The sequence below is a fragment of the Apus apus genome, chromosome 4, assembly GCF_020740795.1.
Source record: "Apus apus isolate bApuApu2 chromosome 4, bApuApu2.pri.cur, whole genome shotgun sequence".
Classification (NCBI taxonomy): domain Eukaryota; kingdom Metazoa; phylum Chordata; class Aves; order Apodiformes; family Apodidae; genus Apus; species Apus apus.
This window is the reverse complement of record NC_067285.1, coordinates 62,635,252-62,663,227: the sequence shown is the minus strand read 5'-3', so window position 1 is coordinate 62,663,227 and position 27,976 is coordinate 62,635,252. Positions and strand designations below refer to the sequence as shown.

Genomic DNA, 27,976 nt, shown 5'->3' with positions numbered 1-27,976 from the left:
TTTCCAGTTAATTATCTGATCTTGCCAACTAGTCAAACTCACCTTGCCAGTATACCAAATCAGGATGGGAAACAACCCAGGCTTTCAATACACGTCTAAACTTCGCATGACCCTCTGGTGATGACAGCAATTCATCATACTGATGGCAACGAGGAATATCAACTTCAATCTGCACCACAGCCAAGCATATAATACAAAGAGAAATCAGGATAAGCAAGGTAGTACTACAGCAATCTTGCAACACTAGAGGTGTAAGTCAGCCAAAGAACACAGGTAAGACCACCATCATAAACACAATCTGCTTCCTCCATCACTTTCAAAACCAAAACTGAAAGTGTACAGGGAACCCTAACAGCCCTGTCAAAGATTTTAAAAGGGTTCAACCCTCAAAAAAGACAGAAAGCAGATTACAGTTACAGTTCTTTGAACTCAAATTTTGGACTAATTTCAGGTGCTAATATGTCAGAACCTTGTACCCAGTTCAATGGACCATGTATCTTCACCCAGGTGAAAGAACTGCGGTTGCTCATGATGTCTTTTTATGTCTGGCAAGATTTCTTGGAGAACCATTTTGCTCAAGAACCCATGCCTGTGAAGCACAGCTCACCTTACAGGATCTCGGGATACTTGACACTATCTGGTAAAGGGCCAACAGGCAAACAAACTTCAATAAACAGAAGACTTTTACCAATACATCAGTAATATTTTTCACTACGCTTTACTGCTGCTACAGAAACAGGGATTCTGAAGTAAGAGAGGAGTTCACTTTCCACATATGATAATCTAATTTGAGTTAAACTGTGTTCCTATCAGTTTTGCAAGATTATTGCAACACCATGAATAAGGTGAGAGGACAGGGGGAACCCTTTAAGTATTATCAGCCGAATTTGCTGTAATAGGCAAACAACTGTGACTGGTGCATAAGATCTTTGCATTACTTCAACTGACAGTATTTGGTAACACAGAAAGTCTTACTTGTCTGTCTGTAGGAATCGGTGTGTCTTTATCAATGGCATCATATTTTGCTTGTATAGCACCCTAAATACACAAGAAGGACACTTGAATTTAGGAACCCTGACTGCATATTACAATGTACATGCTGATAAACAGAAGTTGACAGTTGACACTAAACAGGTTTCGTTTGGTGCTTTAGTTAGCAACTTTTTTTTCTTGAAAAAATTTCCAAAAGAGCAAAAAATTCGGACAGCTGGATTTTAACAAAACCATCTTTATTCTGTGATAATTCAGGACCTTTCTGTGACCTCCTCAGTATGATCTTCAGCAATTTTCAGTTGATTATGCAGAAAGCTATGTACTTGATAGAGTTTACCATTTTCAAGTTAAGAGATGCTCTCAATTCAAATTCAGTGTTTACCTCAGACACTGGAAAGTGGCTTTCAGCATCATCTCTGTAAAGGCACTGAATCCAGTTGCCTGTTAATTAAAAATTATATTTCCAATATCCACTACTTGCAAGTAGCCTGTGTACGCATGAATCCCAAGACAGGTCTGCTAACAAATCCATCTGAATGTTATGGGACACAGAAACAATGATGAAGCATGAGAACGGACTCATCTCCCAAGATCGAGGCTACAACCCTGACATGCAGTTACTCTTTACAGCTGTTTTTGGTACATACTATATAGCACTCGGCAAATCACATGCTAAGCTAAATATCCTAAATAATCTCAGATGTGTTATCTATAAGTACCTCTTTTCTGCAATACTGCTGATTGCAGGAAGGGTAGATTAAAAAACTGGGTAGTCAAGCAAACTGTATGAGGAGTCCTCATTTCTGGGACATCTTCTTCTAGTCCTTTGTCCAAAAGGGTTACATTTAATTTATTTATTCTCTAGTCTTTGGAGAAAGTGCATTAATTACTAGGCGAGAAAAACAACTTAGTATGCTTCATATTGTTTTGCCCAGCTATTGCTGGCTGGAGCAGAAGGACTCTGTTAACTACCAATTGTATTTCAACAATCTAGAAAAATCTGGCTGTATGGGGAGTATTTTTCCATCCCATAATCAAAATTAAAGATAGTCAAATTTACACACATTCTCTGAAATCAAATAGTATTACAAGAAGTTTGTCTGAACATCATCTTTGTTTACACAATTACATTACTAATTTTGTTTGAAATTCCAGTAATTCTATGTGCCAAATATTCAAAACTATTCCAGCTTCCCTGTCAATTCCACTCCTATCCTCTCCTCAGTCAGTACTGGAACTCCTGTAAATGCACCTTCATTACCCTTACCTCAACACCCAACAGGGCAGCCCAGGTTGTGCCTCTCAGAAGAGGAGGGATGTCAACCCTGGCTTCTTTCCAAATTTGGTTCTTCTTATAAGGGTAGGCCTTCAAAGAGAAGAGATTAACAGCAAAAAATGTTACCATGTAACTGAAATAATTCAAATCCCAATCCTGGGACAGTCTGTCCTCCAAAGGACAAATGCTGTCAACCTACACAGTGAATACAAGTTTTACAAGTACATTTAATTCCTAATTGTAAGACCTGAATGGAGGACTACTGTTTCATGGTGAAATACCCACTTCTTCTCATAAATGTATTCACCTGCTTTGGTATATACTGGATATATAAATTTAGTAATCCAAGTTTTTATTAAAAAGTTTTTTATTCCTTATATGTTTCTTTTGCTAGTATGTATCCAACTTTGCTTTATCAAGCATTTCTAGATTATACCTTCCTAACTACTACAGTCAATGATGTGCATCAGCCCTCTCTCATTCTTAAGCAAGAATCCCATCTCTGCATATATGTAAGTTAGGGACTTATATTTTTCTCCTGCTCAATATAAACCCCATTTTTCTAACATAACACTGCTACAGTAAAGACTAGTATTGTTTTCAACTACGTTACTGCTTGGAAATGCAGAAATGTAACAAGTGTACATATACCTGTAATAGATTAGTCTGTTATGAAATTTAGGATGCAGAAGTATATTCTTCAGTAAATAACAGTTATTAGCAGCACCTCTGTTTTCACTTGCATACTTTAAAATTTAATTTTATAACTACTGAGAAGCCTTTTTTCTCCTACTTTTGTTTTCAATCTTCTTACACTTTTGTAGGGCTTTCTTCTCCCTTTCCCACCATGGTCTCTTGTATCTGTTTCCTTTTTTAATTACTTGGGCCTTTAAAAATCCTCTAATTAACAGACTAAATCCAACTAGCCAGCATCAGAAAGATTCCATACCTTCAACAGCCTGTCAAAAAGGACAATTCTATTTAGCTGGTACTCTGTGTCCCTCTCCCGGATGATTAGAGGAAGACTAGCAGCTGCAGACAGCTCATTACTACTGTTTGAATGAGGTAGAGTTGACTGGCTGGAAAAGAGTTAGGAGAAGAGCAAGAAATACAAATCGTTGTGAAAAAAAATAATATCCTGTGATGAATTTCTGATTCAGAAACAATTATCAATGGATAATTTTGAACATTCAGCACAAACAGGTGATTTCCAGAACAGAGAAACAAGCTAGGATCCTCAGTGTGGTATCAGGGTCCTAAGTCTACCAGTGAAGGGTGTTTACCAGTTCTCGTTGACTTTAAGAATCAAACAAGGACATGTTAGGTTTGCTTTAGCAAAACAGTCGTGTCTTGCTGTGTAGTGTGCCACTCTAATAAAACTAATAAATCAAAATTCAGTCCCCTATATATGTACAAACTTACACACACACACACTTACTCATCTTCAAGCAATGGATAAAATGCTTCCCCACCAACATCTTTCAGTCTCTGAAATGAAGAATAAAAATAATTCATTATCAGAATGCTAATGCTGCTCAGAATTCAAATATTTAGTGGAATACAGAAAATATTAATTAGAAATTCATTTGCCAAATTAAGTAGATTGCTTTGAGACCTAAGCATTAGCTCAGTTCTCCATCAGCAAACAAACACACATCTGTGAATGCTAAAAACTGTTGCTAATACAGGCATTTTGAGTTGATGGAAGTTGTTCTGCCTGAAAATAACACTCATCTTATTAATAAACGTATTTCCACACAAAAAATAGCTTATATGGCCCATGGATTAATGGATCAATAGTATGATATGATTCTTTTTCTTTTCCTCATTTTTCTGCGTGGACTTCCTATCCAAGTAGCTGCAAAACAACTGCACAACTTGCTCTTATGTTCTAATCAGTTTGGGAGTTATGCAAATTTGAGTTCCTTTTAGTAGCAGCATCTGAAAGCTGCAGAGAAATACACTCTGAAAAGGTGACAGACAAGCATGCCTGGACTTCTGCCTGAAGTTTTCAGACATCTTTAGTGTATCATGATTAATGTTTAATACCATTCTCCCTGCAGTTCAATCCCTAACTTAAAGACATACAGAACACGGTCTGTTCCTGCTGGGATTGACAGAAGAGTTCATTCTCAGTTCATTCAGCACTGATCCTCTTTTGATTAAACACTTCATGGTCTGCTACATGAAAGAAATGTTTGAAGAATTGGTTAAGTTTAAACATTTATTTAAACTAACACTGCAAGGTTCAGCCTCATATCTTCCCCCAAATGAAACTTCAGTATATTTTTTTTGCTGTATATACTTATATATACTTATTTGCTGCTATATTTATAGAAGTAGACAGCACTATGCAAAATTGCAGATTAAAAAGTTTTTTAAAAGCCTAAAAAGCTGCCTTTTTGCAGGAACAACAGCAGGAACTACAGCATGTATTATGATTAAAATAGCTGATGCATATTCTTCACTCCCATCCCACAAACTCCACCAACCAAACCCAACAAAACAACTCAGTTCTTTGGTCTGTTTTCACAAATTTGTATAAAGCAATGAAAAGTTCTGCCGGAGAAATATGTTTACACAGTATTTTCCACATTACCCTGAAAATTAAGGCAATGGTAGCAGAAACCAAGACTTTAGGAGTTACCTTCCTTTCTGTATTAACCACTGTAATCATATGGAAAGGGTTTTTCTTAATAATGACTGACAGAATTGCAATTTGCTACAGTTCAGCATAAATCTCCAATTCTACAGTAAGAAAACTCTACATGTGCAAAGATGTGAACAACTAAAACATTTTGGTGAGACATGCAGTAAACCTTTTAACTGACCATTACACCAGACAAAATTATGAGTTATCATATGTTGATTTTTCCACTGAAGATGGAAAAAAACTGCATTACTGCATTTTGGCAAAATGCTTTAAAATTATCTTTGGAACTAGTTGTTTAATAGCTATCTATATCCAAGATTAGTAATTAATTACTGGAAACTTGGTAACCAACATTAACTATAAAGCCTTTAAGAAGCTGCAACTGAACTGAGTTGATCTGTCTTCTGAATACTATGAGCCACCTACAGACAAGAATTAAAGAATGCAAAGACACTCCCTGCTCAATTAGTTTAGCAATTGTGTAGAATATCAGGTACTGCAGAACAGTTTGTGTTACACCAGAACAAAGCAAGTGATAAAAAAAGGGAAAGGGAAGGACACAGAAAGGGAATGGTGGGACAGAAAATAGATTAATTATAATAAGCTTTTTCAGACAAAGCAATTTAATAGCATAAATCAGAATCTGACTTGGATGTCAAGAAATTATTCTCTTGAAATCAGTAAGTGTCTTTTATAGGAATAGGAGCTGCTGTTCCATATTCTCTTTACACAAATATTTCTGCAGTGAAGACATAAGAAGAAGTGCACAATATTCTTCTTACATTTCGGAGCTGGCACAGAGACAAAGTCACAGTCGTGTCATCTAGCAGGGAACTTCGGTCTCGTCCTTGCCCAAAGCTCTCACCGTCTTCTAATACAAAACTTCAAAGGGGAGAAAACCAAATAAAAAAAATAGTCAAACCATTTTATAACATGACTCAAGTTAGAAAAAAACCCAAAGTTCTTACATCAATCAGTTTCCTCCTTACAACAAAATACTAGCTCTTAGAAGTATACTGTATTGACCGTGTACGTCATGAAACGAGCTATCAAGGGGATGTACCATCACCTTATATTACTCATTTCCAGTTTTCGCTGTAAAAAGGCATATTTCAGCTTGTCTGCAACTTTGGTTTGCGCACAAATAGTAACGAGATATGGAATTAATATTCCCTTTTATTCCTTGACCTGGCACAGACCAGGATTGCCATTTATTGTGAAAATAAAAAATAAAACATTCTTGTAATATGAAAAACATTTCCCACCTTGACAAAAAAACAAGCAAAAGGCTGACGCAGATCTTTTCTGTTGCTGTTCATCTAAGGATACAAAAGTATCCATGAAAGTATATGCAGAATGTCTATTTGGTGATATTTTTAAAGTAGACAACACAAAATTCATGTCCAGAAATTAAGCTAACATTCTCAGTATCACTTAGAAAATTTAGTTAGATTGTATTTTTGAAATTAACATCTCATGTTCAAGACAATATATAAAAAAATGTTTTCCCCTCATAATTCAAAAGCACATGCATTCTCGTATGAGTACAGAAATAGGCAATCTCTCAAAAACTCACACTAACTGTGCACCAAAATATCACTTAGTAGTTAGTTCCACCTTTTCTCCCCTCAATATACTGCATTTTGGTTGTACACTGACTTCACTTGTTTTTAAAACCAAGAACCAGCAAATCTAAAGATATGGACACATAATTATGCTTCTTAAAAATCAGATTTTAGGATAACATGAATATACTACATAAAACTGCAATGTATGCAGCAAAGGTAGTAACGACTAAAACGCTGTTACAGAGTTTTAATTCATAAAACTAAGCATTTTTTTAAAAAGTAATCCGCTGATTTGCTGAATATTGAGCTGAGAATTCAGTACGGCTGCTCTGTGAAAGAAAATGCAAAATATGAGTATTTGCTACAGAACATATTAAATTAAATTACAATTACAAATGTGCTGCTGAAGCACAGCGAGACATTATTACTAGAACTTAATGCTGTCAGGAAGAGTGCAAATTTAGGGGCTTCCAGTTCAGTATTTTGCACTTCACCTATATTTCTTCAAATTTCAGAGAGCAGTATGAAGTAGAGGTAGGCAACAGATACAAGGCATTCAAATAATGCCTTAAATTGGGTAAGATAAGTGACATGATTTCCTGCTATTGAAGAAAGCTGTTTTCAATATTTTTCACACATACAGGTCTTGAAATGAAAAACCCAACCAAAATGTCCTCTCCATTCATCTTCCTTTCCCTTAAAGTGCTTCTCTTTCCTTACTTGGGAAGTGTGCAGACTGGTGGCTTTGATCGAATGATTTCCTTGTTGACAAGTTCTTTCTCCAAGTCTCCTCCAGCCAAACACCAGAGATAATAAACCTCTTCAATTGATCTTTCTGCTAGATAATCATTATCTTCATCTATTAGGAGAAATCACATAAAAATGAGCGACAACTTTTTAGGCAGCTATTTTTTCCTACCACTCCAAACATATATTGTTGAGGGAAAAAAAAACTATTATGCTTGAAAGGTCCTAGACCGTAACATGAAGTTACAAGAAAAGTCATCTTCCCTTTGCAAGTACCCTTTAGGAAGATTAACAGAAAGAGCACATGGGCAAGAGTAAGAAAAAAGCCAGTATCTCTACAGTTTGCCTTGTTGCCAGGAAACCGTACTGATCAGATAAATACATGGAAGTGAGGCCTTTTGCTTCCTGTTTGTCTTTTAAAAAAAACACTGTATCACAACTTTGTACACAACACAGCACTACAAACACTTATAAGAAACTAGTGGTTCATACTGAGTATTTATTCACTGAGCATGAGTGAATTCACAACACAATTTAGTGGAAAAAAAAATATTTATGTATGTCCAAATCCTAAAGGCAAAAGTTGACATTGATATCCCAAGCTGGACTTGAAAACTAATTATAACTATTTATTCACTGAAGTACAAGCACAAAATCAAGATGCTCTCCTTTGACTTGCACACATTCCTCAAAACATGTGTGCCAACATGTCTGCCATTAAACAACTTATAATATAAGAACGTAGCTTCTCTCCAAGAAGGTATTGAAAGAAAAGGCAAAACCATTTTATTTTCCTTCCTACCCCACTGCCCTTTCCCCCCCAACCCCCAATGACATTTATCCCACTACCTGCCTTTACCTTTACATAATTGACTTATGTCTTCAGGAAGCGTTAAATTAGCACACCTTGGAGAAGATGAGAACAGACCAGGAAGTTTGTGGAAGGAAGGATATACTGAAGACACTTCATGGAACAAACTATCACGCAGCAATTCCTCTGGAGTTGGCCTTGAATAAAAGGGAATAAAAAGTTGGCCTTGAATAGAAGAGAATAAAATACTAAACGTGAAGTGCTTCAAAAAATGTTACGTTTCAGTAAGAAATCTCTCCATAACAAATGCTAGCAAGTTATTTTAAATTATATTTGATTTCAGAAATTATAATAGAAAAATGTCTACCAGTTTTTTTCAATTCATGATGCATAATGCACCATACAGTCTGTTTACAGCACAAGTTCAGATCTCACCTCCATTTAAAGTACATGGCAACTATTATTTCACATTTGATTCCTCTTAGCAGAGAATGAAAAATACAAATGCAAAGCCTTGATTAAAGAACAAAATCATACTTCTCAGAAGCAAGTTATGGTGGACTGACATAATGAAAAAGTACTCTGAAAGCAGAGATCAGAAGAGAGCAGCCCTAATTCTGGCTACAACCTAGCCACAGTAACCACCACCAACTTCCAGTTGTGAATTTAGAACTACAAATGCCTGAATAGTTTCCCCCTCCAAATACTCAGATTCATTATCCAGGTTTTGCACACTTGATTTCTGCCCGTCTCTCCCACCCCCAATTCTTTTCCTTTAAACACCGAAAAGCAACAAAACAAAATATTTATTGAAGGTAGCACAAGTAGTCAGTATTCCAAAAAAGGTTCAGCAAAAGACCTTTTAATTTCATAGTATCCCAGCAGAGTTTACTAGGTGTTTGGACTGAATACTTGCCTCTTAGAAGGTTGGAATGTAAGGCATTTCTTCAGTAGAACTATGACATTTTCAGAAAGGTCCTTGAACATAAGAAAAATAAGGAGGAGGTCTGTTAATTACTTTCTTAATTCAGCAAGCCCCTTCTAACATACAGGTTATTCCTTTGAGGGCAATAAAATTGCAAACCTACAGGTATGAAATCAGTTGTATCAGATCACAATGCTGGGGAAGTAATTCTCTCAACCCCCAACCTCACATTTGCTTTGGTGGAAAAAAAAAATAAATAAAAAAATCTGAGAACTTGGCAATGTATGCAGTTTTTTTATTACAATTTTTTAATTTAGAGATTCTGTACCCAGCTTGAAACAATGCAGTACCTGGGAACTCCATTCTGTTAATAGTCAGAATCCTTCTACACAATGTCTCAAAATACACAGGCACTAGAAGTCAGTGATTAATTTTGGGGGTCAGAAGGAGCTGAACTGTATAAACCTACATTATCAGATTGCGTACAGTGGATCAGATAGAACACTACATTTCTAGAATAAAAATACTTAACCCCTAAAACTTTAAAGGAAATTTTTAACTTACTAAACTATCGAGAGCACTAACATTTACTAAGACTGGCAGTAATTTTAGGAAAGAATACAACTAGTATTGGCTATTTGAAAGGATCTTAGATATGTAGTGTAGACTTCAAATTTTTTCCTCATACTGTAATACATGAAGTGACCAAGTTAAATATATATATATATGGGAAATAATATGCAAAAATAATAAAATGTTTTTGATAAGACAGCATGGAAGAGTAAACTAGATCCACAAACCTTAATAATATCAAGGCAACCATGTTCTTCAGCCAATACAGTTACAATATCATCTACACAGCCTTTGAAAAACAAATAGAAAAATAAAGTTAAAGACTATAAAAAAGTGATACCAATGAAACAGGGTATCAGATAAAACCCCATCCCAATAAAAAGCACTTAACTTTGGCTTTTTATTGACAATTCCACAGCACCTGAATTCTCAAAATTAGAATATTATCATCACCTATGTGGACAAAAAAATTGAGGACTAAGGAAGTCAGTACTAATTAGCCATCACATTTAACAGCGAAAGTATTTTTGTAGGCTTTATAAATTCAGTGTCAATCTCTGCCTAACAAGATAAACAGTTTTTCCACTTATTAAAAACAAAAAAAATCCCTTAAAAACCTTTTAAATATCCGTATATAGAAGCTCAAAGTAATTTTCATTTTGTTGCTAGTTGCAGCAGTATTTTAAAACTTATTTTCAACACATTACTGTCAAAATAATTCCCAAGTCAAGACAAATATTTTCAGGGGATAAAGGTTTATTAATAAACTTGCATTCAACTTCAAGGGGACTGAAATGCTTCTGGAAGCTTTGTAAACAAATCACTTATCTAAACAGTCAGAATTTCAGCACCCAAGAACTAAATGCAGAATGAAAAAAGAGATGTTTCTATTGTCAGTAACTAACAGTACTGCTGTTTGTTATGGATAATAACTTACTGAAAAGCTTTGAATTGCCAATTCATGCCCTTCCCCTCCCTATGCGTTATGTATAAACCCCACAATAAATCAAGTTTTAAAAGCCACAGAATAGTCCCATTTTCAGACATTAAGCAAAAATTTTACACCTACAGCAATGTTTTATAATTTGTAAGTGAACCCAGAAGCAAAAGCCTAGATTCAGGAAATATGCTTCTGAGCCCTCTTTTTATTTTCTGTCTTTATATTTGAGCCCTGCTTCTCCCTGGTTGGGATTTGGGACACAAACACTGCTAGCAGAGATAGTTTTCTTTAGTGTCATACAGTTCCTAACTCATTTCAGAAACCTCCAGCAACACAAACCAACAAATAACCATCAAAATGACAACCTTTCCCGAGCATGTTTTTTTTTTTTTTTACAGTTTGCCCTTATTCTAACATGGTGATAGCTCTTCTGCAAAGTTATTTTTTTCTGGCAACCCACCTCCATACCATCCCTACACAAGCAATCATGCTTCAAATGCCTGTTTAATTCTGGAGATGAAAGCTGACAAAGGTGAAGTGCCTTAGGTCTGACCATCACAAGCTGACTAGTCTGTAAAGCTCTAATTATAGAACTGCTTGAAAATGTAAAAAATTGATTTTGTGCTACTTACCTAACATAATTATAAATTTCAATCTTTCTGCTATCTCGAGACTCTGGAATAGTTTTCTCCCCTAAGTGAGTAACAAAATCAACAGCTGAATGCTACCACATGAAACTATTTAGATACCATACACATACATACAGTGACACTGAAATAAGCTTCTATACATGAATTTTGGATTTAGGAAAACTATCTGTTAGAACATAAAACGTTATTTACCCCAACTATAGCAAAGACAGTTCCGTACAATCATGAAGAAAAAAAAAAAGTCATTTATCATGTGTCTTAACTGGAACAAATATTAAACCAAAAAAATATGCAAAACAAACGCCAAAGCTGCCTTAGCAAACCTGCAGGTTTTTATTTCAATAACAGTCTTTCAAAAGCTGTGTTTTTTCCAATGTAAGCAGGAACAAGCTAGTTGATAACTAAACATGGTAATCATCATAGCTTGTATTATTGCACAGTGCTTTTGAAAAGGCATCTGAAAATCCCTTCAAAGGTGTTTCAAAAACATTATTGCAATTTTGAGAATAACTTACGTATTCAAAAGAATTATGATCTATGAACACTATGCAAATTTACAGAAGAACAGAGTATGCAAAAGACTATTTCCAATGTCCCAATCTAGTCACTATGTAAAACAGGTTCCTGACAATGCAATTGTCTGACAATTTAGTTATCTCAAGCAATGTGGTCTAGTCCCATGCAGAGGGACTGGAACTAGATGATCGTTAAGGTCCCTTTTTACTCAAATCATTCTATGATCTTATACAATGAAACTAAATACTGATATTGAGGTCCTTGCTAGATCATACCACAGAACATTGCTGTGTTTGAATGAAAAATGTCCAATTTAACATATACAAACAGTAAAGATGATGCTGCCGTAATTTATATCAACTTCTAGAGTCAAATAAGCACCTTCCAAATCCTTAATTCTCTACAGAAGCTCTTGAAATTCTGGTGGTAAGACAGCTTTTCCCTTTTCTTCCTTTCCATGAAACTTTATTAGTTTCTCAAGGAGAATGAGGGCATGCTTAAAAGCACAATTAAAGCAACAAATTATCTAGAGAAACTTCTTGGTTCAGAAGCTACTCCTGACTGAGAATTGGATCATGCAATCACATCATCGCAGTTCAACAGGCAGCTGCCCTTCAGGGCTAACACATATACTCATACCAAGGTAAAATGCATCCTAACACTTCAACCACCACCAATACTATTCAGGTAGGGATGTACATATTCTAGCATCCAGACTTCAGTGATGGGCAAAGTGTCATTAACCTCATACCCAAGAGCAATCAAGTTAATGTAACTATTCCCCAAGAGTCACAGTCAGGAGAATTATCCTCTTACGTACCATGCAAAGCTCAAATATGATTATGCCAAGAGACCACACATCTGATTTAGGGCCAGAAGGCAGAGGCTTCTCACACTGAGTATGGTCACTTGCTTTGACTATTCCCTGTGCAATTACTTCAGGTGCCAGATATGAAGGGTACCTAACAAAATGAAGCAACATTAATAGCCTGTCTGTTCAAAAAACCCTCCAGTTACAGAAATAAAAATAATTGTACATTCTGAGAAACTAGACTTCATAACAATGCAGATTGTTTTATTTTATTCTATTAAAATCTACACATTGCAGCACATTTTGTGAGGGGAAGTAACAGCAGCTTTCAAAATAGTCTATCTACATATCTCAAATAAAACACATATTGAGACCGTGACCCATATTTGGCACTGGTGGCAGTATTTACCTCCATTCCCATAAAATAACTTCTGAATTTGTAAAAAAAAAAGTAACAGAAGGCATTGTGGATATATTCTACTTGCTGTGAGATAATTTTAAAATAGCATGGCTTTTGCCATCAACAATTCATTATAATACTTCAGAAAAAAATCTGGAATCACCTTTTGAAAGGAAACATTACTTTTTCTGGGCACGTCTTTAAGAATCAGTTCAGTATTTCAACTGTAAACAACATGAAAACCCAAAAAACCCCCCAAGAGTGGCAAGGAAAGACTATAACAATGCATGTCACTTTCGCTAGACCATAAGACCACTTGAAAATAAATCACAGAATTATAGAGAGAGACAAGAGGTCTACAGTTGTGTGCAACAGCAAAGCACTGATTGTGCTTTTTCCTAAATCTGAAATTAGACTGTACCTCCAGAATCCGAGTCACAGGGAACTACTCCTATTTGAAGACAAATCTAGGCAATAAGGACTGACACCATATAGTTACAGTAATATGCTTGCATGGCATTAATTCTATACCTTTCATTAAGTCAGATGATAAACTCTTATGTGACATTATCAGAAGGATCTGTGTAAGGGCTGTATGCAGTACCAACCTATAACTTATGTATACAACACATTTTTGAAGATGATTCCTCAAAACGTAAGTGTATTTCCTGAAAAAATACATCCCTGGTATATTTCTATTGTGTAGCTATGTCCTCACCCTATAGGGAAATCAACATCAACACCTTGAGCAGTCATATGGTAGAGTCCAAATTTAGCCAACTTCACATGTCCCTGAAAAGGAAAAAATGTAAATGATCAAGAGCAGAATCTGTGTTCAAATTAAAAAAATGAATACATTAATTTGGAATTAGCTGTCAGAAGACAGATACCTCTTACATTTCTGTCTCATCAATTACACCACTGTAAGAAGCTAATAAGGTGCTTATTTCTAATGCTTTTCCTCTCCAAGAGCATTACATAATCACCTTGTTTGGAACACATAAGAAAACCAGAACTTTGTAAGTTACAGTAAATTTTAGTAAATTTAAGAGGCTTGAATATTGTATTGAACATTTTTCCTTTCTGAAAACTGATCGAAACCCTGTTGGAACCCTAGTGCTTCCTCAGCATCACTATTATTTTCTCAACTTTTCCATCTACCCAGCCTTGCCCCTCCAGTCCTTCCCATTAGCTCCTTACTATCATGCTCTCCTTCACAGTATCAACACATATTTCAAACAAACAAGTTTCCCAGGTGCTTGCTTTTACTCTATGGAGGGATAAAGTTAACACCAAAACAACAAAAAATAGGCATAGAAGTTAACCGAGGCATTGTTTCTGCTGGATTTTGAATTACACTCAGCCAGCCTGCAGATGGTGAAACAGTGATGGCTGCACTAGCAAGCTGTTCAAAGCACAGGGAAAAAGTTCAGAAGTTCACAGTTTTGTGGCTTCCTTTTGTTCTTTTATCAATTAAGAAGATCTTAAAAATTCTAAAGTACTTTTGCTTGTTACAGCACCACTATGATTTTCATTTGCTTACAAGTATATAAAAAAATTGTGCTCCTGTGTTCCTTCTTCCTCTTTCTTTCTGCCTTCCAAGAGGAGAATCTAGCTATTCTATCTGAGTAAGAAGGTGAAGGAGAGAGGGGTTATGCAGACAGGCTAAGGTCTTTGGCTCTCAGTTCAGATGAAGTGACTACTCACTTCAGATGAAGTACAACAGCAGCTATTAATTTCTCTCAGCTTTTATAAGTAGAACCTGCATTCCACACTGCCAACTCAACAGTCTGTGACAACACAATTGAGACACACAGGATTTTTAATAATTTAACATGAGCAAAGAAATATGTTGGTATCTTAAAAGTCAAGTATCAGATCACCATGAAACACAGGAAATTTTATTAACAGCTAAGTAGCCAGAAGAAATATTTTCCTATTCAGACAGCTAGGAAGGTCTTGTAACTAATTACAATGACGACATGCAGATTTAAAAAATTAATAAGAAAAAGGTGGGAAAAAAATGGTTTAGGATAGAAGAAAATGGAAAACAGAAAAATAAAATCTGAAATAATTTTAATTTTAGAAAATGGGGGAAAACTGTAGTTTAAAAAAAGAAAAAAAAACACCCAACACCTTTCCACATATGCAATGTTTTTATCCATCAGGATTGTGTCTGCCCAGTCTCCATATACAGCATAGCATGCTTATTGGCAGCAAGTGGAAAAAAACACAAAAACCAAACCAGAACAGATTTTTTCCTGTAGCTGTACCTTCCGATCCAAAAGAATATTGCAAGGGGACAGTGCTCGGTGGACCATTCCATGTTTGTTCATATACTGCAAACCTTGCAAAACCTCATATGCTATGCATAAGATCCTTGAAGAACTGAAAAAAAAAACAGTATAAGAGAACATGTTATACTGAATATTTCCCTTTTTAATTTGTAAAAAAGTAGAATGTTACACAGCTATTTCAGGCACAAGCAAGACATCCACAATTCCAGAACAGTTTAAGGCATCAACTCAGAATATGTTAGGATATGTTCAGTGCCATAAATAACTCCTCAGTTTCCCAAAACTAGGTTACTTCACAGTGAACTAGTCATTAAAAGAGCAGAAAATTGTGACAAATTATAAAACCTTCTCTGTGATAGAAACTATGAGATATACCTCAACTAATCAGGGGAAAGAATCCCAACTCTCCTTTATTTCTATTTGTTCTTCCTAATTTTGCCATTGATGTTTATAGAAAAGTACAAGTGAATAAAAGTTTTTGAAACTCAAATGTTAACTGGGGCTTATCTAGAAAACAGTGTAGTGGCACAGCTAGATCACATCTGCAGTCTCCAGTCATCTCAGCATCATAGAATCGTAGACTCATTTAGGTTGGAAAAGACCTTTAAGATCATCAAGTTCAGCCTTTAGCCCTCCTCTGCCATGTTCACCACTAAACCATATCCCCATGCACCACATTTATACAACTTTTTTAACACATCCGGGGATGGTGAGTCAACCTTCGAAAACAAGAAACAGAAGAAAGGGCAGAAAACTTCATTTTCAGCACATTGTTTTACAAACTTGAAATCATCAATCTTACCATCTTTGGAAAGAATTTATGAAGTTTACTGTCCAAAACATTTTGACATAACTATGGATTTTGACAAAAGCTGGTAAGAACTGATAGCCCTAAAGAGGAGTTTATGTGAACAAGTGAACAGGAATTTGTACATGACCACTGGTATCAGGCTTCCAAAGTGCACCCAAAATAAGAAAAAAAGGCACAGATCTAAAGTCAATCAGAGAGATGCCTTTTAGCATTTTACCCTGCTCATTTCCCAACCACTTCCCCTCAGAACACATTTCAGGTTTGTTTGGCAACTTTCTGAAGACACTGGTTTACAAAATGTCCAGAAAACACAGCACATCTACTTATGAAGGCCTCACTTCACAGTCCTGTTTTTTTATTACTTCATACATTCACTAATAACATACACAGCATTCTGAAAAAGCTTCATCTTCTCCTGCTTATTAAAAATTTGTGCAACAGTAAAATGAGGGGAAGCATTACAGACTGGTGAGAACAATAAGCCAACTAGCTGACTAAACACTAAAATTAATTTCCCTATTAAAACTTTATTAGCTGCTATTCATACCTGATGGAATGCCAAAACTCTGCCACAAGAGTAAATAGCTAGATTTTCACAAAAGCCATATTCCAACAAATTCTGAGAGGGCAACATAGAAATACTTAAAAAAGCTGTTTTAATAATAGTCCAAGGTCAACATTAAGTTACCTTACATGGAGCTTTTCTCTAGATTCTAATGTTTTTCCTAGAAGGAGAGTTCCATACTACTTTACACTAGTTGTGAATATACACTTTTAACTTTAATTTTTAAGCATTAAGTGGATATATGTTAGATTAGATTAACATTGCTGTACTTAGCAGTGATTCTCAAGGTCTTAGCATTTCAAACACAACCACATGGCTAATAACCACCAAAAGAAAACAAAACCCACAACTATCTTGCTCCTCCCTCACTGGCACTTTTTCTTCCCCATTTCTCCCCCTCCCAAGTTTTATTATACACAATAGCATCAGATTCTACTAGCTGTGTTGTGTTTCCTTCCAGTCATTTTTGGAGAGAGATATCTCTGGTAAAAAAAAATTTACCTTACAAGCCTTCAGCTTCCCTGTATAGTTTTTTGCTTGCAATGCAAATGTTAACAACAATAGTTGCAAACAATTCTCTCATTTTTCGCACAGCTTTGCAAAACAAGACATGAAAAACCAATCACGTAAAACTCATGTAAGGAAACAATTGCATGTGAGCAGTACATTGTGAGGTATTTTAGCCTAAAAAGTGTTCTTTGAATTAAAAAAAAAAAAAAAGTAAATATAACATGCAATTTTGCGGCCGTTATATCTGAGGCGTGCAGTGTGCTCTAGTGGCACTAGAGGGCCTCAGCCACTTATTTATTCTTCATCTTCTCTTGAAATTCACAGAAATAGAAGCCAGGCAAGTGCCTGAAAATACTACTTTTGGTTTCTTTGCTCTCTAAGATGAATCCTCCATGGCGTTAAAATGCCCAGCAACACATAGATGATACGTGTTTTTCATTGCACATAACTCTCAAGTGTTCTTAAGCTCTTGAGGCTACACTGCTGGGCAGAAGTGTTCAGCCAAGTACCTCACCCTCAAGCTGAAGCACATTCACCAGCTCCTCAGGAGAGAGGGACTCTATATAAAAAGCTCCATATAGTGTTCTTGCACATTATCTAATTCTTATTCAATTTATTAGGTAAAACACACTGTGGTTATTACCCCTGAAATCTGAATGTAACTGCAAAGGGCCCGACAACAGAACTAATTGCCTTTATTAAGCACAATCATAGAACAATAGAATGGTTTGGGTTGGAAAAGGCCTTAAAGTTCCAACCCCCATGCATAGGCAGGGACACCTCCCACTAGATCAGGTTGCTCAAAGCCTCATCCAACCTGACCTTGAACACTTCCAGGGAAGGGGCATCCATGCCTTCTCTGGGCAACCTGTTCCAGTGGCTCACACAGGATCTCTCTGCTCTAAACCCTCCAATACCAAGTTCAACAGCAGTCCCTTGCTTCACTGGAGAGGACTACCAAGGCGATCCCCTTGCATGAGTGGGTCTCAGCTTTCTCCCAGTTTCTACAGTCACTGTCAACACTTCAAGCATTGGAACAGGGTTCTGCAAGTGCAAAAGGTGAACTCTTGAAGTTGCTTCCAGGCTTCAGTTTAAGTTGACCTTTAAAAAACCCAAAAAACCAACACCACATAAATAGAAAAAGAAACATAGTCCTAAGTGAGGAGGACATTTACAATACCCAGTGTTGGTGGTGAGGTCTGAGTAGATTCAGAAACTTTCTCCCTGATTATCTAGAAGCCTGTTTTTCAATAGACTAGTGTTCAACTACAATACATCTAGAGGAGTGCTTTAGCCCCGAGGCTCTCAAACAGCAGAGGTTTCAGCACCCTCCTTTAACACGAAGCAGGGGAAAAAAAAACATAACAGCAAAAGCACTAGAAACGACACAGGAAAAAAGGTGGCTAAAAGGCAGGTTTGACACCAACTATGCCACACCACTGATTTAATGAGAGCTCTAATGACAGCTGTGCGGCATTAAATATCCTGTTACCTCAGCTGCTGATGATCATGGTTGCGACTTTAAACAACTAATCATTCCACTGCTCATGGCAAATAAAGGTAGGAGGCAGTATCTAAAAGCAGGAAAGCATGAGATGCATTTCAACAGCTGGCAGATCTGAAAGGGTACTAGTTGTCTTCAATTTCCTAGCTCTTCTAACAAGACTTGTTTTAATGTTCTTTTCATCTCTGCCAAGGGGAGAGAGAAGCAACAGGAGTTTCTCTGTAAAAGGAGAATTTTGCAGACAGAAAAAAGCAGTCATGATCTCTCTATAACTACCAGCACATTTTCAAGGAGCAGGTTTCATTTTAATCCTCAGACTGGTTACCAACAGATCTACTCAGCTGTAGCTTACTCAGCTAGCCTTTTGAAAAGAGGTTTCTTTTAAACTAAAGGATTGCACCTTGGTATAAAAATCAAACTGCTTTGATTTGTAAATTTCATTTATACATTTTTAACTATATTTAATATAGTTAATAAATTTAGTATTTGCCTGCTTTTTTCCTGGTTTGGAGATTAATAAAAGTTGCCATGAAAATGGACCATTTTGTGTTCCTTCATTCTAGAAATTAAGAATTAAAAGAATGTGAGGATTCAAAACAATACCAGTTTTAGTTCTGTAACCTGAATGTATAGAACCACAGCAAAGGAAGCACAAAGGATAACTGAATTCCTCTCTTAGAAATTTATCTTGTAAGTAGGGGGGGGGAAAAAAAAAAAATCTTTACAAGCTGATATGAATAAGTTCAGCCAACATTACAAAACCAGCATGGTTAAAAGAGGCATGCGCATGGCGTTTGTGGGTGGAGAGAGAAGGGAACATGACTTAAAAAACAACAAAAAACGAGGATTGTTTTATTACCTCCAGAATTTGTCAGACCAAAAGCTATACCAGACAAATTACTAATTTCCACACTGTAATAGTACACAGGTGGCTACATTGTGCATTCACAAAAAACATTAACATTTCCACTTAGCAGTCAGCCTGATTTCCAGCCCGTTGAATTCTTACTGCTGAGGACACAAAGCCAATTCCTGGAAGTTTACTTCAATAATGAACCTAACCTGTCAGGAAACAGATGTTTTCACAGAGTTTCAATCTCTCGTGGTGCTGCAAGCCCACTGATGAAATAATCTGCTTGCTTCAGACACTTTTGTCACATTTTGGATTCAGATGGGGGGGGGGGGGGGGGGCGGTGGGTAAGATCCTTCTTAGAGCACCCACTACAATTTTCAGTCTCACTGAGAACAGCATCTGGGCCAAAGTGAAAGGGAAAAGTTGTACTAGAAGAAACAGGCATACTGAGTGTCTTATCTTTCTTCAAAAGGTTCAGATATTACCAGAGAGAGGTGGAAAGAGAGATTCATCAGGAATCAAGTAAAGACAATAAGCCCCTAAAATAATGAGTGAAATGGAGAGCTAAGAGTGGGAGTGCTTGCCCAGCAGTGACAAAGCAGTACCTGGGAACAAACATTAAGGTCAACATAAGCACAAGGGCAAAGAAAAAAGGTTGGAAACACATTTAGAAATTAGAAAGTTTGACAGAAAGGTGGGATTCTGAATTCTTGCAAAAAAAAAATCCCCCAACAATTTTATTTATTATTCAGTTTGAATCATTATTTATTAACTTAATATTTGTGAGCACGTGTTATGTGAAATGTTCCTTGATACTTTCCTGGCTTCCAACCTCTCAAGCTTGCTTCTGGGTGGGGCAAAAAAAAAATGTTTGCTTCCTGAGCATCGTGCCTGTTAATGTCAGAACAGAAAGTAACCCATGCAAGCCTCAACACAAGTCACTGTGGAAATTCATGGCAACTGAGTATTCTGTTGATAAGATCTCCTCAATCTATTTTATTATGAAAGCCAATTTTAAGTTTCAGCTTCAAGCAAAAAAATGCCTGATGCCAGTGCAGGAAAAGTGATTTTGGAAAAATGCATTAACAGCATCAGTAGTCCCTGTGTATACCACAGGTTGCTGAAGGGAAAATAAAACTACTTGATGCATGACATTTTGAATACTTAAGAACAAGAGCACTGTAGATCATACAGTTGGAAACTGAAATTGGGGGGTCAGGAAATTGCAATTTGAAACAACATAGGACTGGTACCGGAAAACAAGCCTCATCATATATTTAACTGTAAAAAGCTCTACAATTTTTATACCTACTGGAGATGTGTATGTGGATTAGTGTTAAGTCATGTTTCTTCAATGCAATGGCAACCCAAAGCAAGAGAAAACTGATAACAAAAACTGGAACTGGAACTATTTTGACTTCCTTCAGTATGGCAAAGCAAGACCAAACAGGGTAAGATTATGCTGATGATACCATGTTTCCTCAGACTTGGAACTCCTGGGTATGTATGTAGAAATGTATGCTTAAGGAAGTCCTTCATCAAGTCAGTGTGCTTTGTATCATTGCTGTAAACAAGTAAACTCTAGAGGAAGAGAATCATAGCAACCAGTAGTCTTAAGAAGCTTATGGTACTGATACACAGGAGCAAAACTACAAGCTCCTCTTCTGAAGAGGAGTTTCAGACAGGGTCTGCTATGAGGAAGCACACCAGAGCAACGTGAACCAGCAATGTCATCAATCACTACCTCAGAATTTGTTAAACTAATATGCATTTGGAATTCAGAAGGGCGATTAATCACAAAAAAACTGTGTCTGTTCAAAGTGGAATAGAACCAGGCTGTGAACAGATGTAATGTTTCTGAACTCTTAAAGGTGACGCTATTTCAAGACAAGCAAAACTATAAACAAATAAAAGGATATTTTCAGTTAGCTTCATTACCACCAACAATGTGGATAGACTGGCTAGGACTGGTAGGGCCAAGTGGTTACAGCAAATTATAAAGATTGGGTATAATCCCAGCTGAGACAATCACTATATTGACCTCAAGAAAGCCATGTGACCTCCTTATGCCTAAATCAACCAGCTGGAAAATTGGATAAAAAGGACTGGGTTGAAAACCAGATGTTCAGATAAATTGGGTCTTCCTGGGTAAATAAATTACGAAATACCCTATGCAAAAAATAAAGGGTTTGATGCAGGTGGGAATGGTTTATTTGGCACTTTATTATGTGTTTGATTAAAAAATGGTACTAAGGACTAAGACTGTAAACAGTGCCAATTTACTTGGAAAAGCACTCGCATTATCAGAATGAAATGAACAGGAAGAGAATGCAACAAGCAGAGAATCCTGGACCAAATAAATAAAAAAAAAGAAATTATAGGCAGAGTCTTCAGGAAGTCTCTAACTCATGCACAGAAGTATCTCACACAGGACTTTTCAACAAGTTCATATTGCTCATCTGAGGAAACTCAAAAAGTCCTTTAATTCCTTTTTTAAAGTTCTAAGCTGCAAGCACGACTTTAAAAGCAACACAAATGATGCCACATTTCAATGAGGGTCTTAACTTGAAATGTAAAATAAAAAAGTCCATAAAGCAATGAATGAAGGCACAGATGAAGAACTTCATATATACAGCAGATTACATGCAAATACTTTTGGTAAGCAATTTTTGAGATCATTATCCCCCAATGATTTAAGCGAATCTGCTCCTCAGAAAGCATAATTTTCTAACACTGCACCTTGAATTCCTTTACAACAGCCAGCATTCATCCCATAAATTGGGGGAACAAATAAACAAAGTCCCTTTGAAAAGTAAGCACACCTTATAAAGCACCATCTTAATGAAACCTTTAGTGCCATCTGGTTTAATGCACAGAAGGGGAAAGACACATCCACATTCCCAGTTTTTGATCTTGCAACTGATTACCTTCTGAGAAGTAATTTTTTGCATCGTAACCTCAGCTGGCTCATATGTAAAAGATAAAATAATGATATTTTCATTGGACCAAGAAGTGCAATGAAATAAACAAAATTTCATCACCACACATAATGATTAGGTAAAACAGCCATCATTAAAAACTAGGCCACAGATTCTGCATTCTTACGAAAACTTACACATTCTGAGATAACACAATAGAACGAGATCTACAGGCGACAATAAGAGAACAGGCCCAAATGGGATGAAAATCAAGACAATTACCTTCAAATCTACAATAAAGAACTTCAACAGCATTATATACATGTATCATACGTCGCATTGCCAACATTTCATGAAAAGGAACACCACATCTCACCTTCTCCTCTCCTTCTCCAAAAGGTATGGACTGGCAAAATGTAGAGGTAGAATTAAGATCCATTGAATACAGATCTCCAGAAATCTTTGTTTTCTTTTGGGCTTCATCTGAACAAATAAATGCACTTTAAAAAGGCCATGCATTTTGTGGTCAACAATCCTGGCAGTTTATCACAATCTAACAGGCTTAGAAAACCAAGCAGACAACATATAAAAATCAATTAAGGGAATTAACTGCAGTTAGGATATGGTTCCTTTAAAGGCACTAAATGAGATCCTCAGCTGCTCAGGGTTGTTTTGTTAAGTCCAAATCAGACGTCAAATCCAGTTCTCCAGGCAAGGAGTACCATTCCTTTCTATCTGAATGCACCAATTTCTTGAATATGGTAAGTTTCAGCACTCTAAAGTATAGAGGCCTTGACATTTGTCTAATAAACATATACTACACAGTAAATGGTACAATTAACCATTTTACCAGAGCCTTAAACCATGCAATCATTGAAGGAAAAGTGACTTCTAAAGATGCATGATGAATGGTTACACAGTAGGCTGTTCCTATTTCCTCACCTTCTTCCATGTTAAAGATGTATCTGAAAAACAATTGCTGTTAGCAAGCCAACATGCTAATTGGCAACTACTAGCATCTGGCTCGGACTCCATGCTTTTGAATGCACTCAAGTTTATATGAAGTCTGAAAGTGACTTTTGTAGCATGCTTCCCAAATCCTGCCCTTTCATACTTCTTACGTGCTGACAATCTTTTCAGACTTACAGACCTAATATTTAATGTTTAAATAGAGAATAATGACAGAAAAAGTAATAGACCTAGCAAAGATCATGTCAAAATCATCTCAGTTTGTAGAGTTGAAGGTACACCAAAATAATGGGTTTGGATTTTTTTACTGTAACCTTTGTTATTAAAACAAAATTAACAAATTCATTCCTTGGGAATTATTAGAAAAGGTAGATGCCTGATTCAGAATGACAAATAAACAAAAGAAGCCACCAGGTCCACAAATTCATGAGACTGATTTCAAAAGGAATAGTTCTCCTTGTACACAGAGGGGATCAGAAGGATTACAACAGCTCATGATTACAGCTATTCATTTAAGATTTTTCTCTCAAAGAAAATTTTCTGAAGTAACCGCATCTAAGTGATCCAACTGTACTAACCTGACAGTTTTAAAAACACCAAATGATAGTTACAATACAATGACAAGAGCTGGCGATGCTGACTTTGCAGTAAAAATTACAAAAAAAGAATACTTATGCATTTTGAAGTCCATGTGATCCCTGTAACTCACTAGTGATGCCACATCCTTTCAGCACATATGGCAGCATAAAAGGTGGTGAGAGACTTGGGAAAGTGGGCATCAAGCACCAAAGTAAGGTGCTCCACAAAACATTTTCATTACTCCTCAGCCAGCTCCTCATCACCTGGATCATTGCAGCACTGTGCTTTTAAGAAATTTTGCTGACGCACAACTTGATGTATGCGGGATTTCTGTATGGTAGGAAAGTTGAAGAAGTTGAAGAAATCTATTTCCCTTCCCTACCAAAAAAATACCCTAACTCTAGGAAACAAACAGCAGAGATTAAGACCAAGAAACACTCTTGTTTTGGTATCACTTTTACATCAGAAAAATTAGGATTCAGTTAACACATGTTAGCAACTTCCACACAACCTGAAGGCTGTGGATATTTGGAACATCTGAAAATACAGATATTTTAAGGGTCAAATCCTTGCAAACCTCCTTCAAACCAAAAATCAAAAGGAGAAGATCTTCTCTGACTGCACAATACACACATGCTGTGAAGGCATTGTTTCCAATGGCTCAAGTTGGGATATAAGACTATCAGAAATCCAGGTATCAGTTAGTGCTGGAAATTCCACTCAGCAGTTAACAGAACACAATTTGGCCTATTATTCTTTTCTACCCCTACAAATGTTTTGAGGCTATTACTAATATAAAATAATTACTTCAGTTAGACTAAATTTAGAAAACACCATTCTTCTACATTTTTGGCCTCAAAACCAGTAATGATTGATAAAAAAAAAATCACTTTAAAAATAAGCTTACTTTACATTATGGATTGTCAGTTACACAGTGTAATGTAAACTGTTTTTTTAAAGTATAATTTTTAAGTATAAGTGTTGACCTAACGTAAATTATGGCAATACTATGTTGACTTCAGGCTTGTTTAAAGTGTTCTTTCAAGTGAAAGAACACAATTTTTTATAGCCAGCATAATAATTCACTATAAAGGTATTAAGATTATTTCCTCTCTCCCTGTTTATGGACAGATTATATCTTTAATGACTGTTGAATCCACCCTGAGAAACAAAAATAGTGTTTAATGCCCAGGTATTAATTTCTAATTGAACCAGAGTTACCAGAAATTACTGTAATTAACCCAAAACTACTGATCCTGTGTTGTTAGTCCACCCAATGAAAATCCAAAAGTTACCCAAAGCTTTTAATACTACACTTAAAATAGACACTACCACATGCTTGTTCAGCAGCAATCCTGTAAAGTCAGCAAGTCTCAGTATTATTTGCATTAGTCACTCAAAATTACTGCTTTTCAAAGGTTTGCTGACAGGATACTGCTGATTAATTTCATCACTGCTTTTCTGCCTCCTCCCATAAGAAAAGAGGCAATATTGCACAGAGCTTGCTAGTATGACCTTTGCCAGGAAAAAAAGGAAGTAGGATGGATGGGAGGATATTACCAGAACTGTCTTACTGTGCAGTTAACTCAGTGCAGCTTCCTTCTGTACACCAAGGCCAGAAGGAAAACATTTTCTTAATCAAAGGCACAGCCATGTACATATGAAAGAGCAGTATCAGTGGGCCACCTTGGATTGTACGTTTGAAGCACTGTCTTAAAAAAGCAAATGTTCATATGCTCGAGGATATGTTATTTTCAGATACTAAAGTAACCTCTTTTCACCCTGAACTGCTATACTATTCAGGCTTAGTTCAACAAGATGACAGATTCTTCTCCTGCCACCGCTGTCTTTATCCAGACAGAACTCAAGCCTCATAAACTGGAATTTGTAACCTTATACCCACAATATAAAAGGTAACAGTTTTTACTAGGGCTCAGGATTCTCTTCTACAAAAATAATTGTCAGAGCAGGATTTATTTAGAAACAAACAGCAACGTTTTGAAGTTTTCATTCTGATGGGGAGCAGATTATAACCAACATTTTCTCTTAGGAACAATACTGCGACCACGTCATTACAAGACTAAAGGTCTAGTCATACTTTCAAGCGCAAGCAGAGAAATTATTTTGCGATATCATTACTAAGAGGATGCTTTCTAATAAGTTTTTGCTTAAAGTGACATTATTCACAAGACTAAAAAGGTAAAGATACTTTATTTGGAAAAAATGCTTTTGCTTGTGTCTTTCATCAGGAGCTTCCATTCCTGTATTATATAGTTCTTAGTTTATAGCAAATGTATGCATTGCAATAAATGAATCTGTGAATATCCACAGAATATTCCCAGTCTACTTTAAGAGTTCTCTATAAAAAAATTAATCTTTTTTTTTTTTCATTAAGACTACCTGTTTACATATTAGCTTCTCTGCTCATAAGTACATGCATATGGACAGCACACTTAGAGGACTGTAACGGTGGTTTTACAGTGATAAACCTTTTTTTTTTTTCCCCGCCATAAAGAAAAGCAAAACCAGTGTTTTATTACCTTTGTAAATGCTGCACTGGCAAAACAGATGAAGTTGGCTTGTACCATTTGTTTATCATCTTTGATATAATTACAAGAGCAGAAGAAAAATGAGATTTCAGAAGTCACTAGGAAATAAGGTTGTCTGCTAAGGATTTGATGGAAATTTGGTACAGAAAGGCACCAAATGTATAGCCATAGCCTAAGTATAGGAAAGAAACACGTTCCCAGTGCTCACCTCATTTTTCATTGTCATCATGTTAAGTCTGCAGATCAAAGTTTGACAAGTTAAAATTAAAACAAACAAACAAAATAAAATAAAATAAAATAAAAAAAAAAACAACAAACCAAATGCCTAGATTTCCTTTAGTGAGTTTTAAACCTGAATGACTTCTTCTGGAGACTGCAAAGTATTACAGAGAGCTAACAGGAAAGCATTCACATGTCTGACTTTATCATAAACTTGCACAAACTTCAGTTACGTCTGGAAGCCAAACATAAATTAATCACAGAGCAAGCAGGTACTGCACAATATAGTGTCTTCCTTATCTTTGAACATCTCCCAGCTTGGACTGATGTGCAACTCTTCACTATGCTGGAAGAGAACAGACCAGATGAGGTTTTGGAAATGCAGCTTTCATACTCAGGCACCCAAAGCAAGGGGCTCCCAACCATTAATATACTGCTTGAATTTAAAGATCATGTATTATGAATGACTGAGTAATGTGGTTAAGAAAGAAAGTATTAGTAACAATGGAATTCTCAAAACCACATCTTCTGTTTCTGAATGAATCTAACATTCTTTTCTCTTTGGCGATTAAAAAACATCCAAAATCTCTCTTCAGTGCACAAAAAGCTAAAGGAACTCTCAAAACACTCAGGCCATGAAAAAAGAGAGAGGTCCTCTTCTTCAAAGACCTAAAAGCTGAAGAACTGAGCTCCCTTTAATAATTTAGTTTATCTGAGCAGAACAGTCTTCTTGTACACATAATTCAGTGCAAGAAGCAGCCAAGGAATAATCTGCAGACATTAAAGATGATCCCATGACTAACAGGCCAGAATCCTCAAGTGGTGAGAAGAAAGTCTGCACTGAAAGTAGGCATTATCATTCTGCTAAAAAAACCCCAACCAAACACACACAAAAAGGCAAAAGACGGTCAAGAAAATAGCACAAGAACAAATCCAGGGGCTATAAATGCAATGTCATCTCACTATAGTGCCTCATAACACAAAAGTGAGCAACCTCACAGACACTGTATTTCAAACTAAAGAATGTGTAGAGATAACTGAGGTAAAAATAATTATTTTTTCCCAAACAAGTACACACAAACATACAAAAGTTCATACAAGAACCAACTACCCTCATTTACTTCAACATCTTATCACTAATTCTGTGAATATAAAGTAAAGCAAGAACTATGTCCCACAACTTCTAGCTTCCCTTGTTTCACTCTGCACTGAAAGTAAGTTTCTCACCCTTGAAAATTACTTCTGTCAGGAATTCCAAGCAACTAAGACGAAAAGAGGAGACACTTGACACTACTTAAAGGTTACTTTGATAATTAGCAAAGGGGATACATAAGCTCCT

The 27,976-nt window shown here is 36.3% G+C and overlaps 1 protein-coding gene across 9 annotated transcripts in view; it reads right to left on the bottom strand.

The window, feature by feature from the left end:
* The window catches only part of TBCK (TBC1 domain containing kinase), a 102,942-nt gene that overhangs the window by 56,602 nt on the left and 18,364 nt on the right, over window positions 1-27,976 (bottom strand). For 6 of the 9 annotated variants that reach the window (XM_051616651.1, XM_051616654.1, XM_051616659.1 and 3 more), the window contains 14 exons: window positions 15,137-15,251; window positions 13,582-13,655; window positions 12,473-12,614; window positions 11,119-11,179; window positions 9,774-9,835; window positions 8,965-9,026; window positions 8,097-8,245; window positions 7,211-7,349; window positions 5,705-5,804; window positions 3,708-3,757; window positions 3,219-3,348; window positions 2,261-2,359; window positions 976-1,038; window positions 43-169 (listed from right to left, as the gene is read on the bottom strand). In XM_051616651.1, coding sequence (XP_051472611.1) covers window positions 43-169; window positions 976-1,038; window positions 2,261-2,359; window positions 3,219-3,348; window positions 3,708-3,757; window positions 5,705-5,804; window positions 7,211-7,349; window positions 8,097-8,245; window positions 8,965-9,026; window positions 9,774-9,835; window positions 11,119-11,179; window positions 12,473-12,614; window positions 13,582-13,655; window positions 15,137-15,251 — 1,373 coding nt within the window. Of the gene's footprint in view, window positions 1-42; window positions 170-975; window positions 1,039-2,260; window positions 2,360-3,218; window positions 3,349-3,707; window positions 3,758-5,704; window positions 5,805-7,210; window positions 7,350-8,096; window positions 8,246-8,964; window positions 9,027-9,773; window positions 9,836-11,118; window positions 11,180-12,472; window positions 12,615-13,581; window positions 13,656-15,136; window positions 15,252-22,697; window positions 22,805-27,976 lie in introns of all 9 variants that reach the window. The other 3 variants (XM_051616656.1, XM_051616657.1, XM_051616655.1) reach the window with 2 other exon arrangements.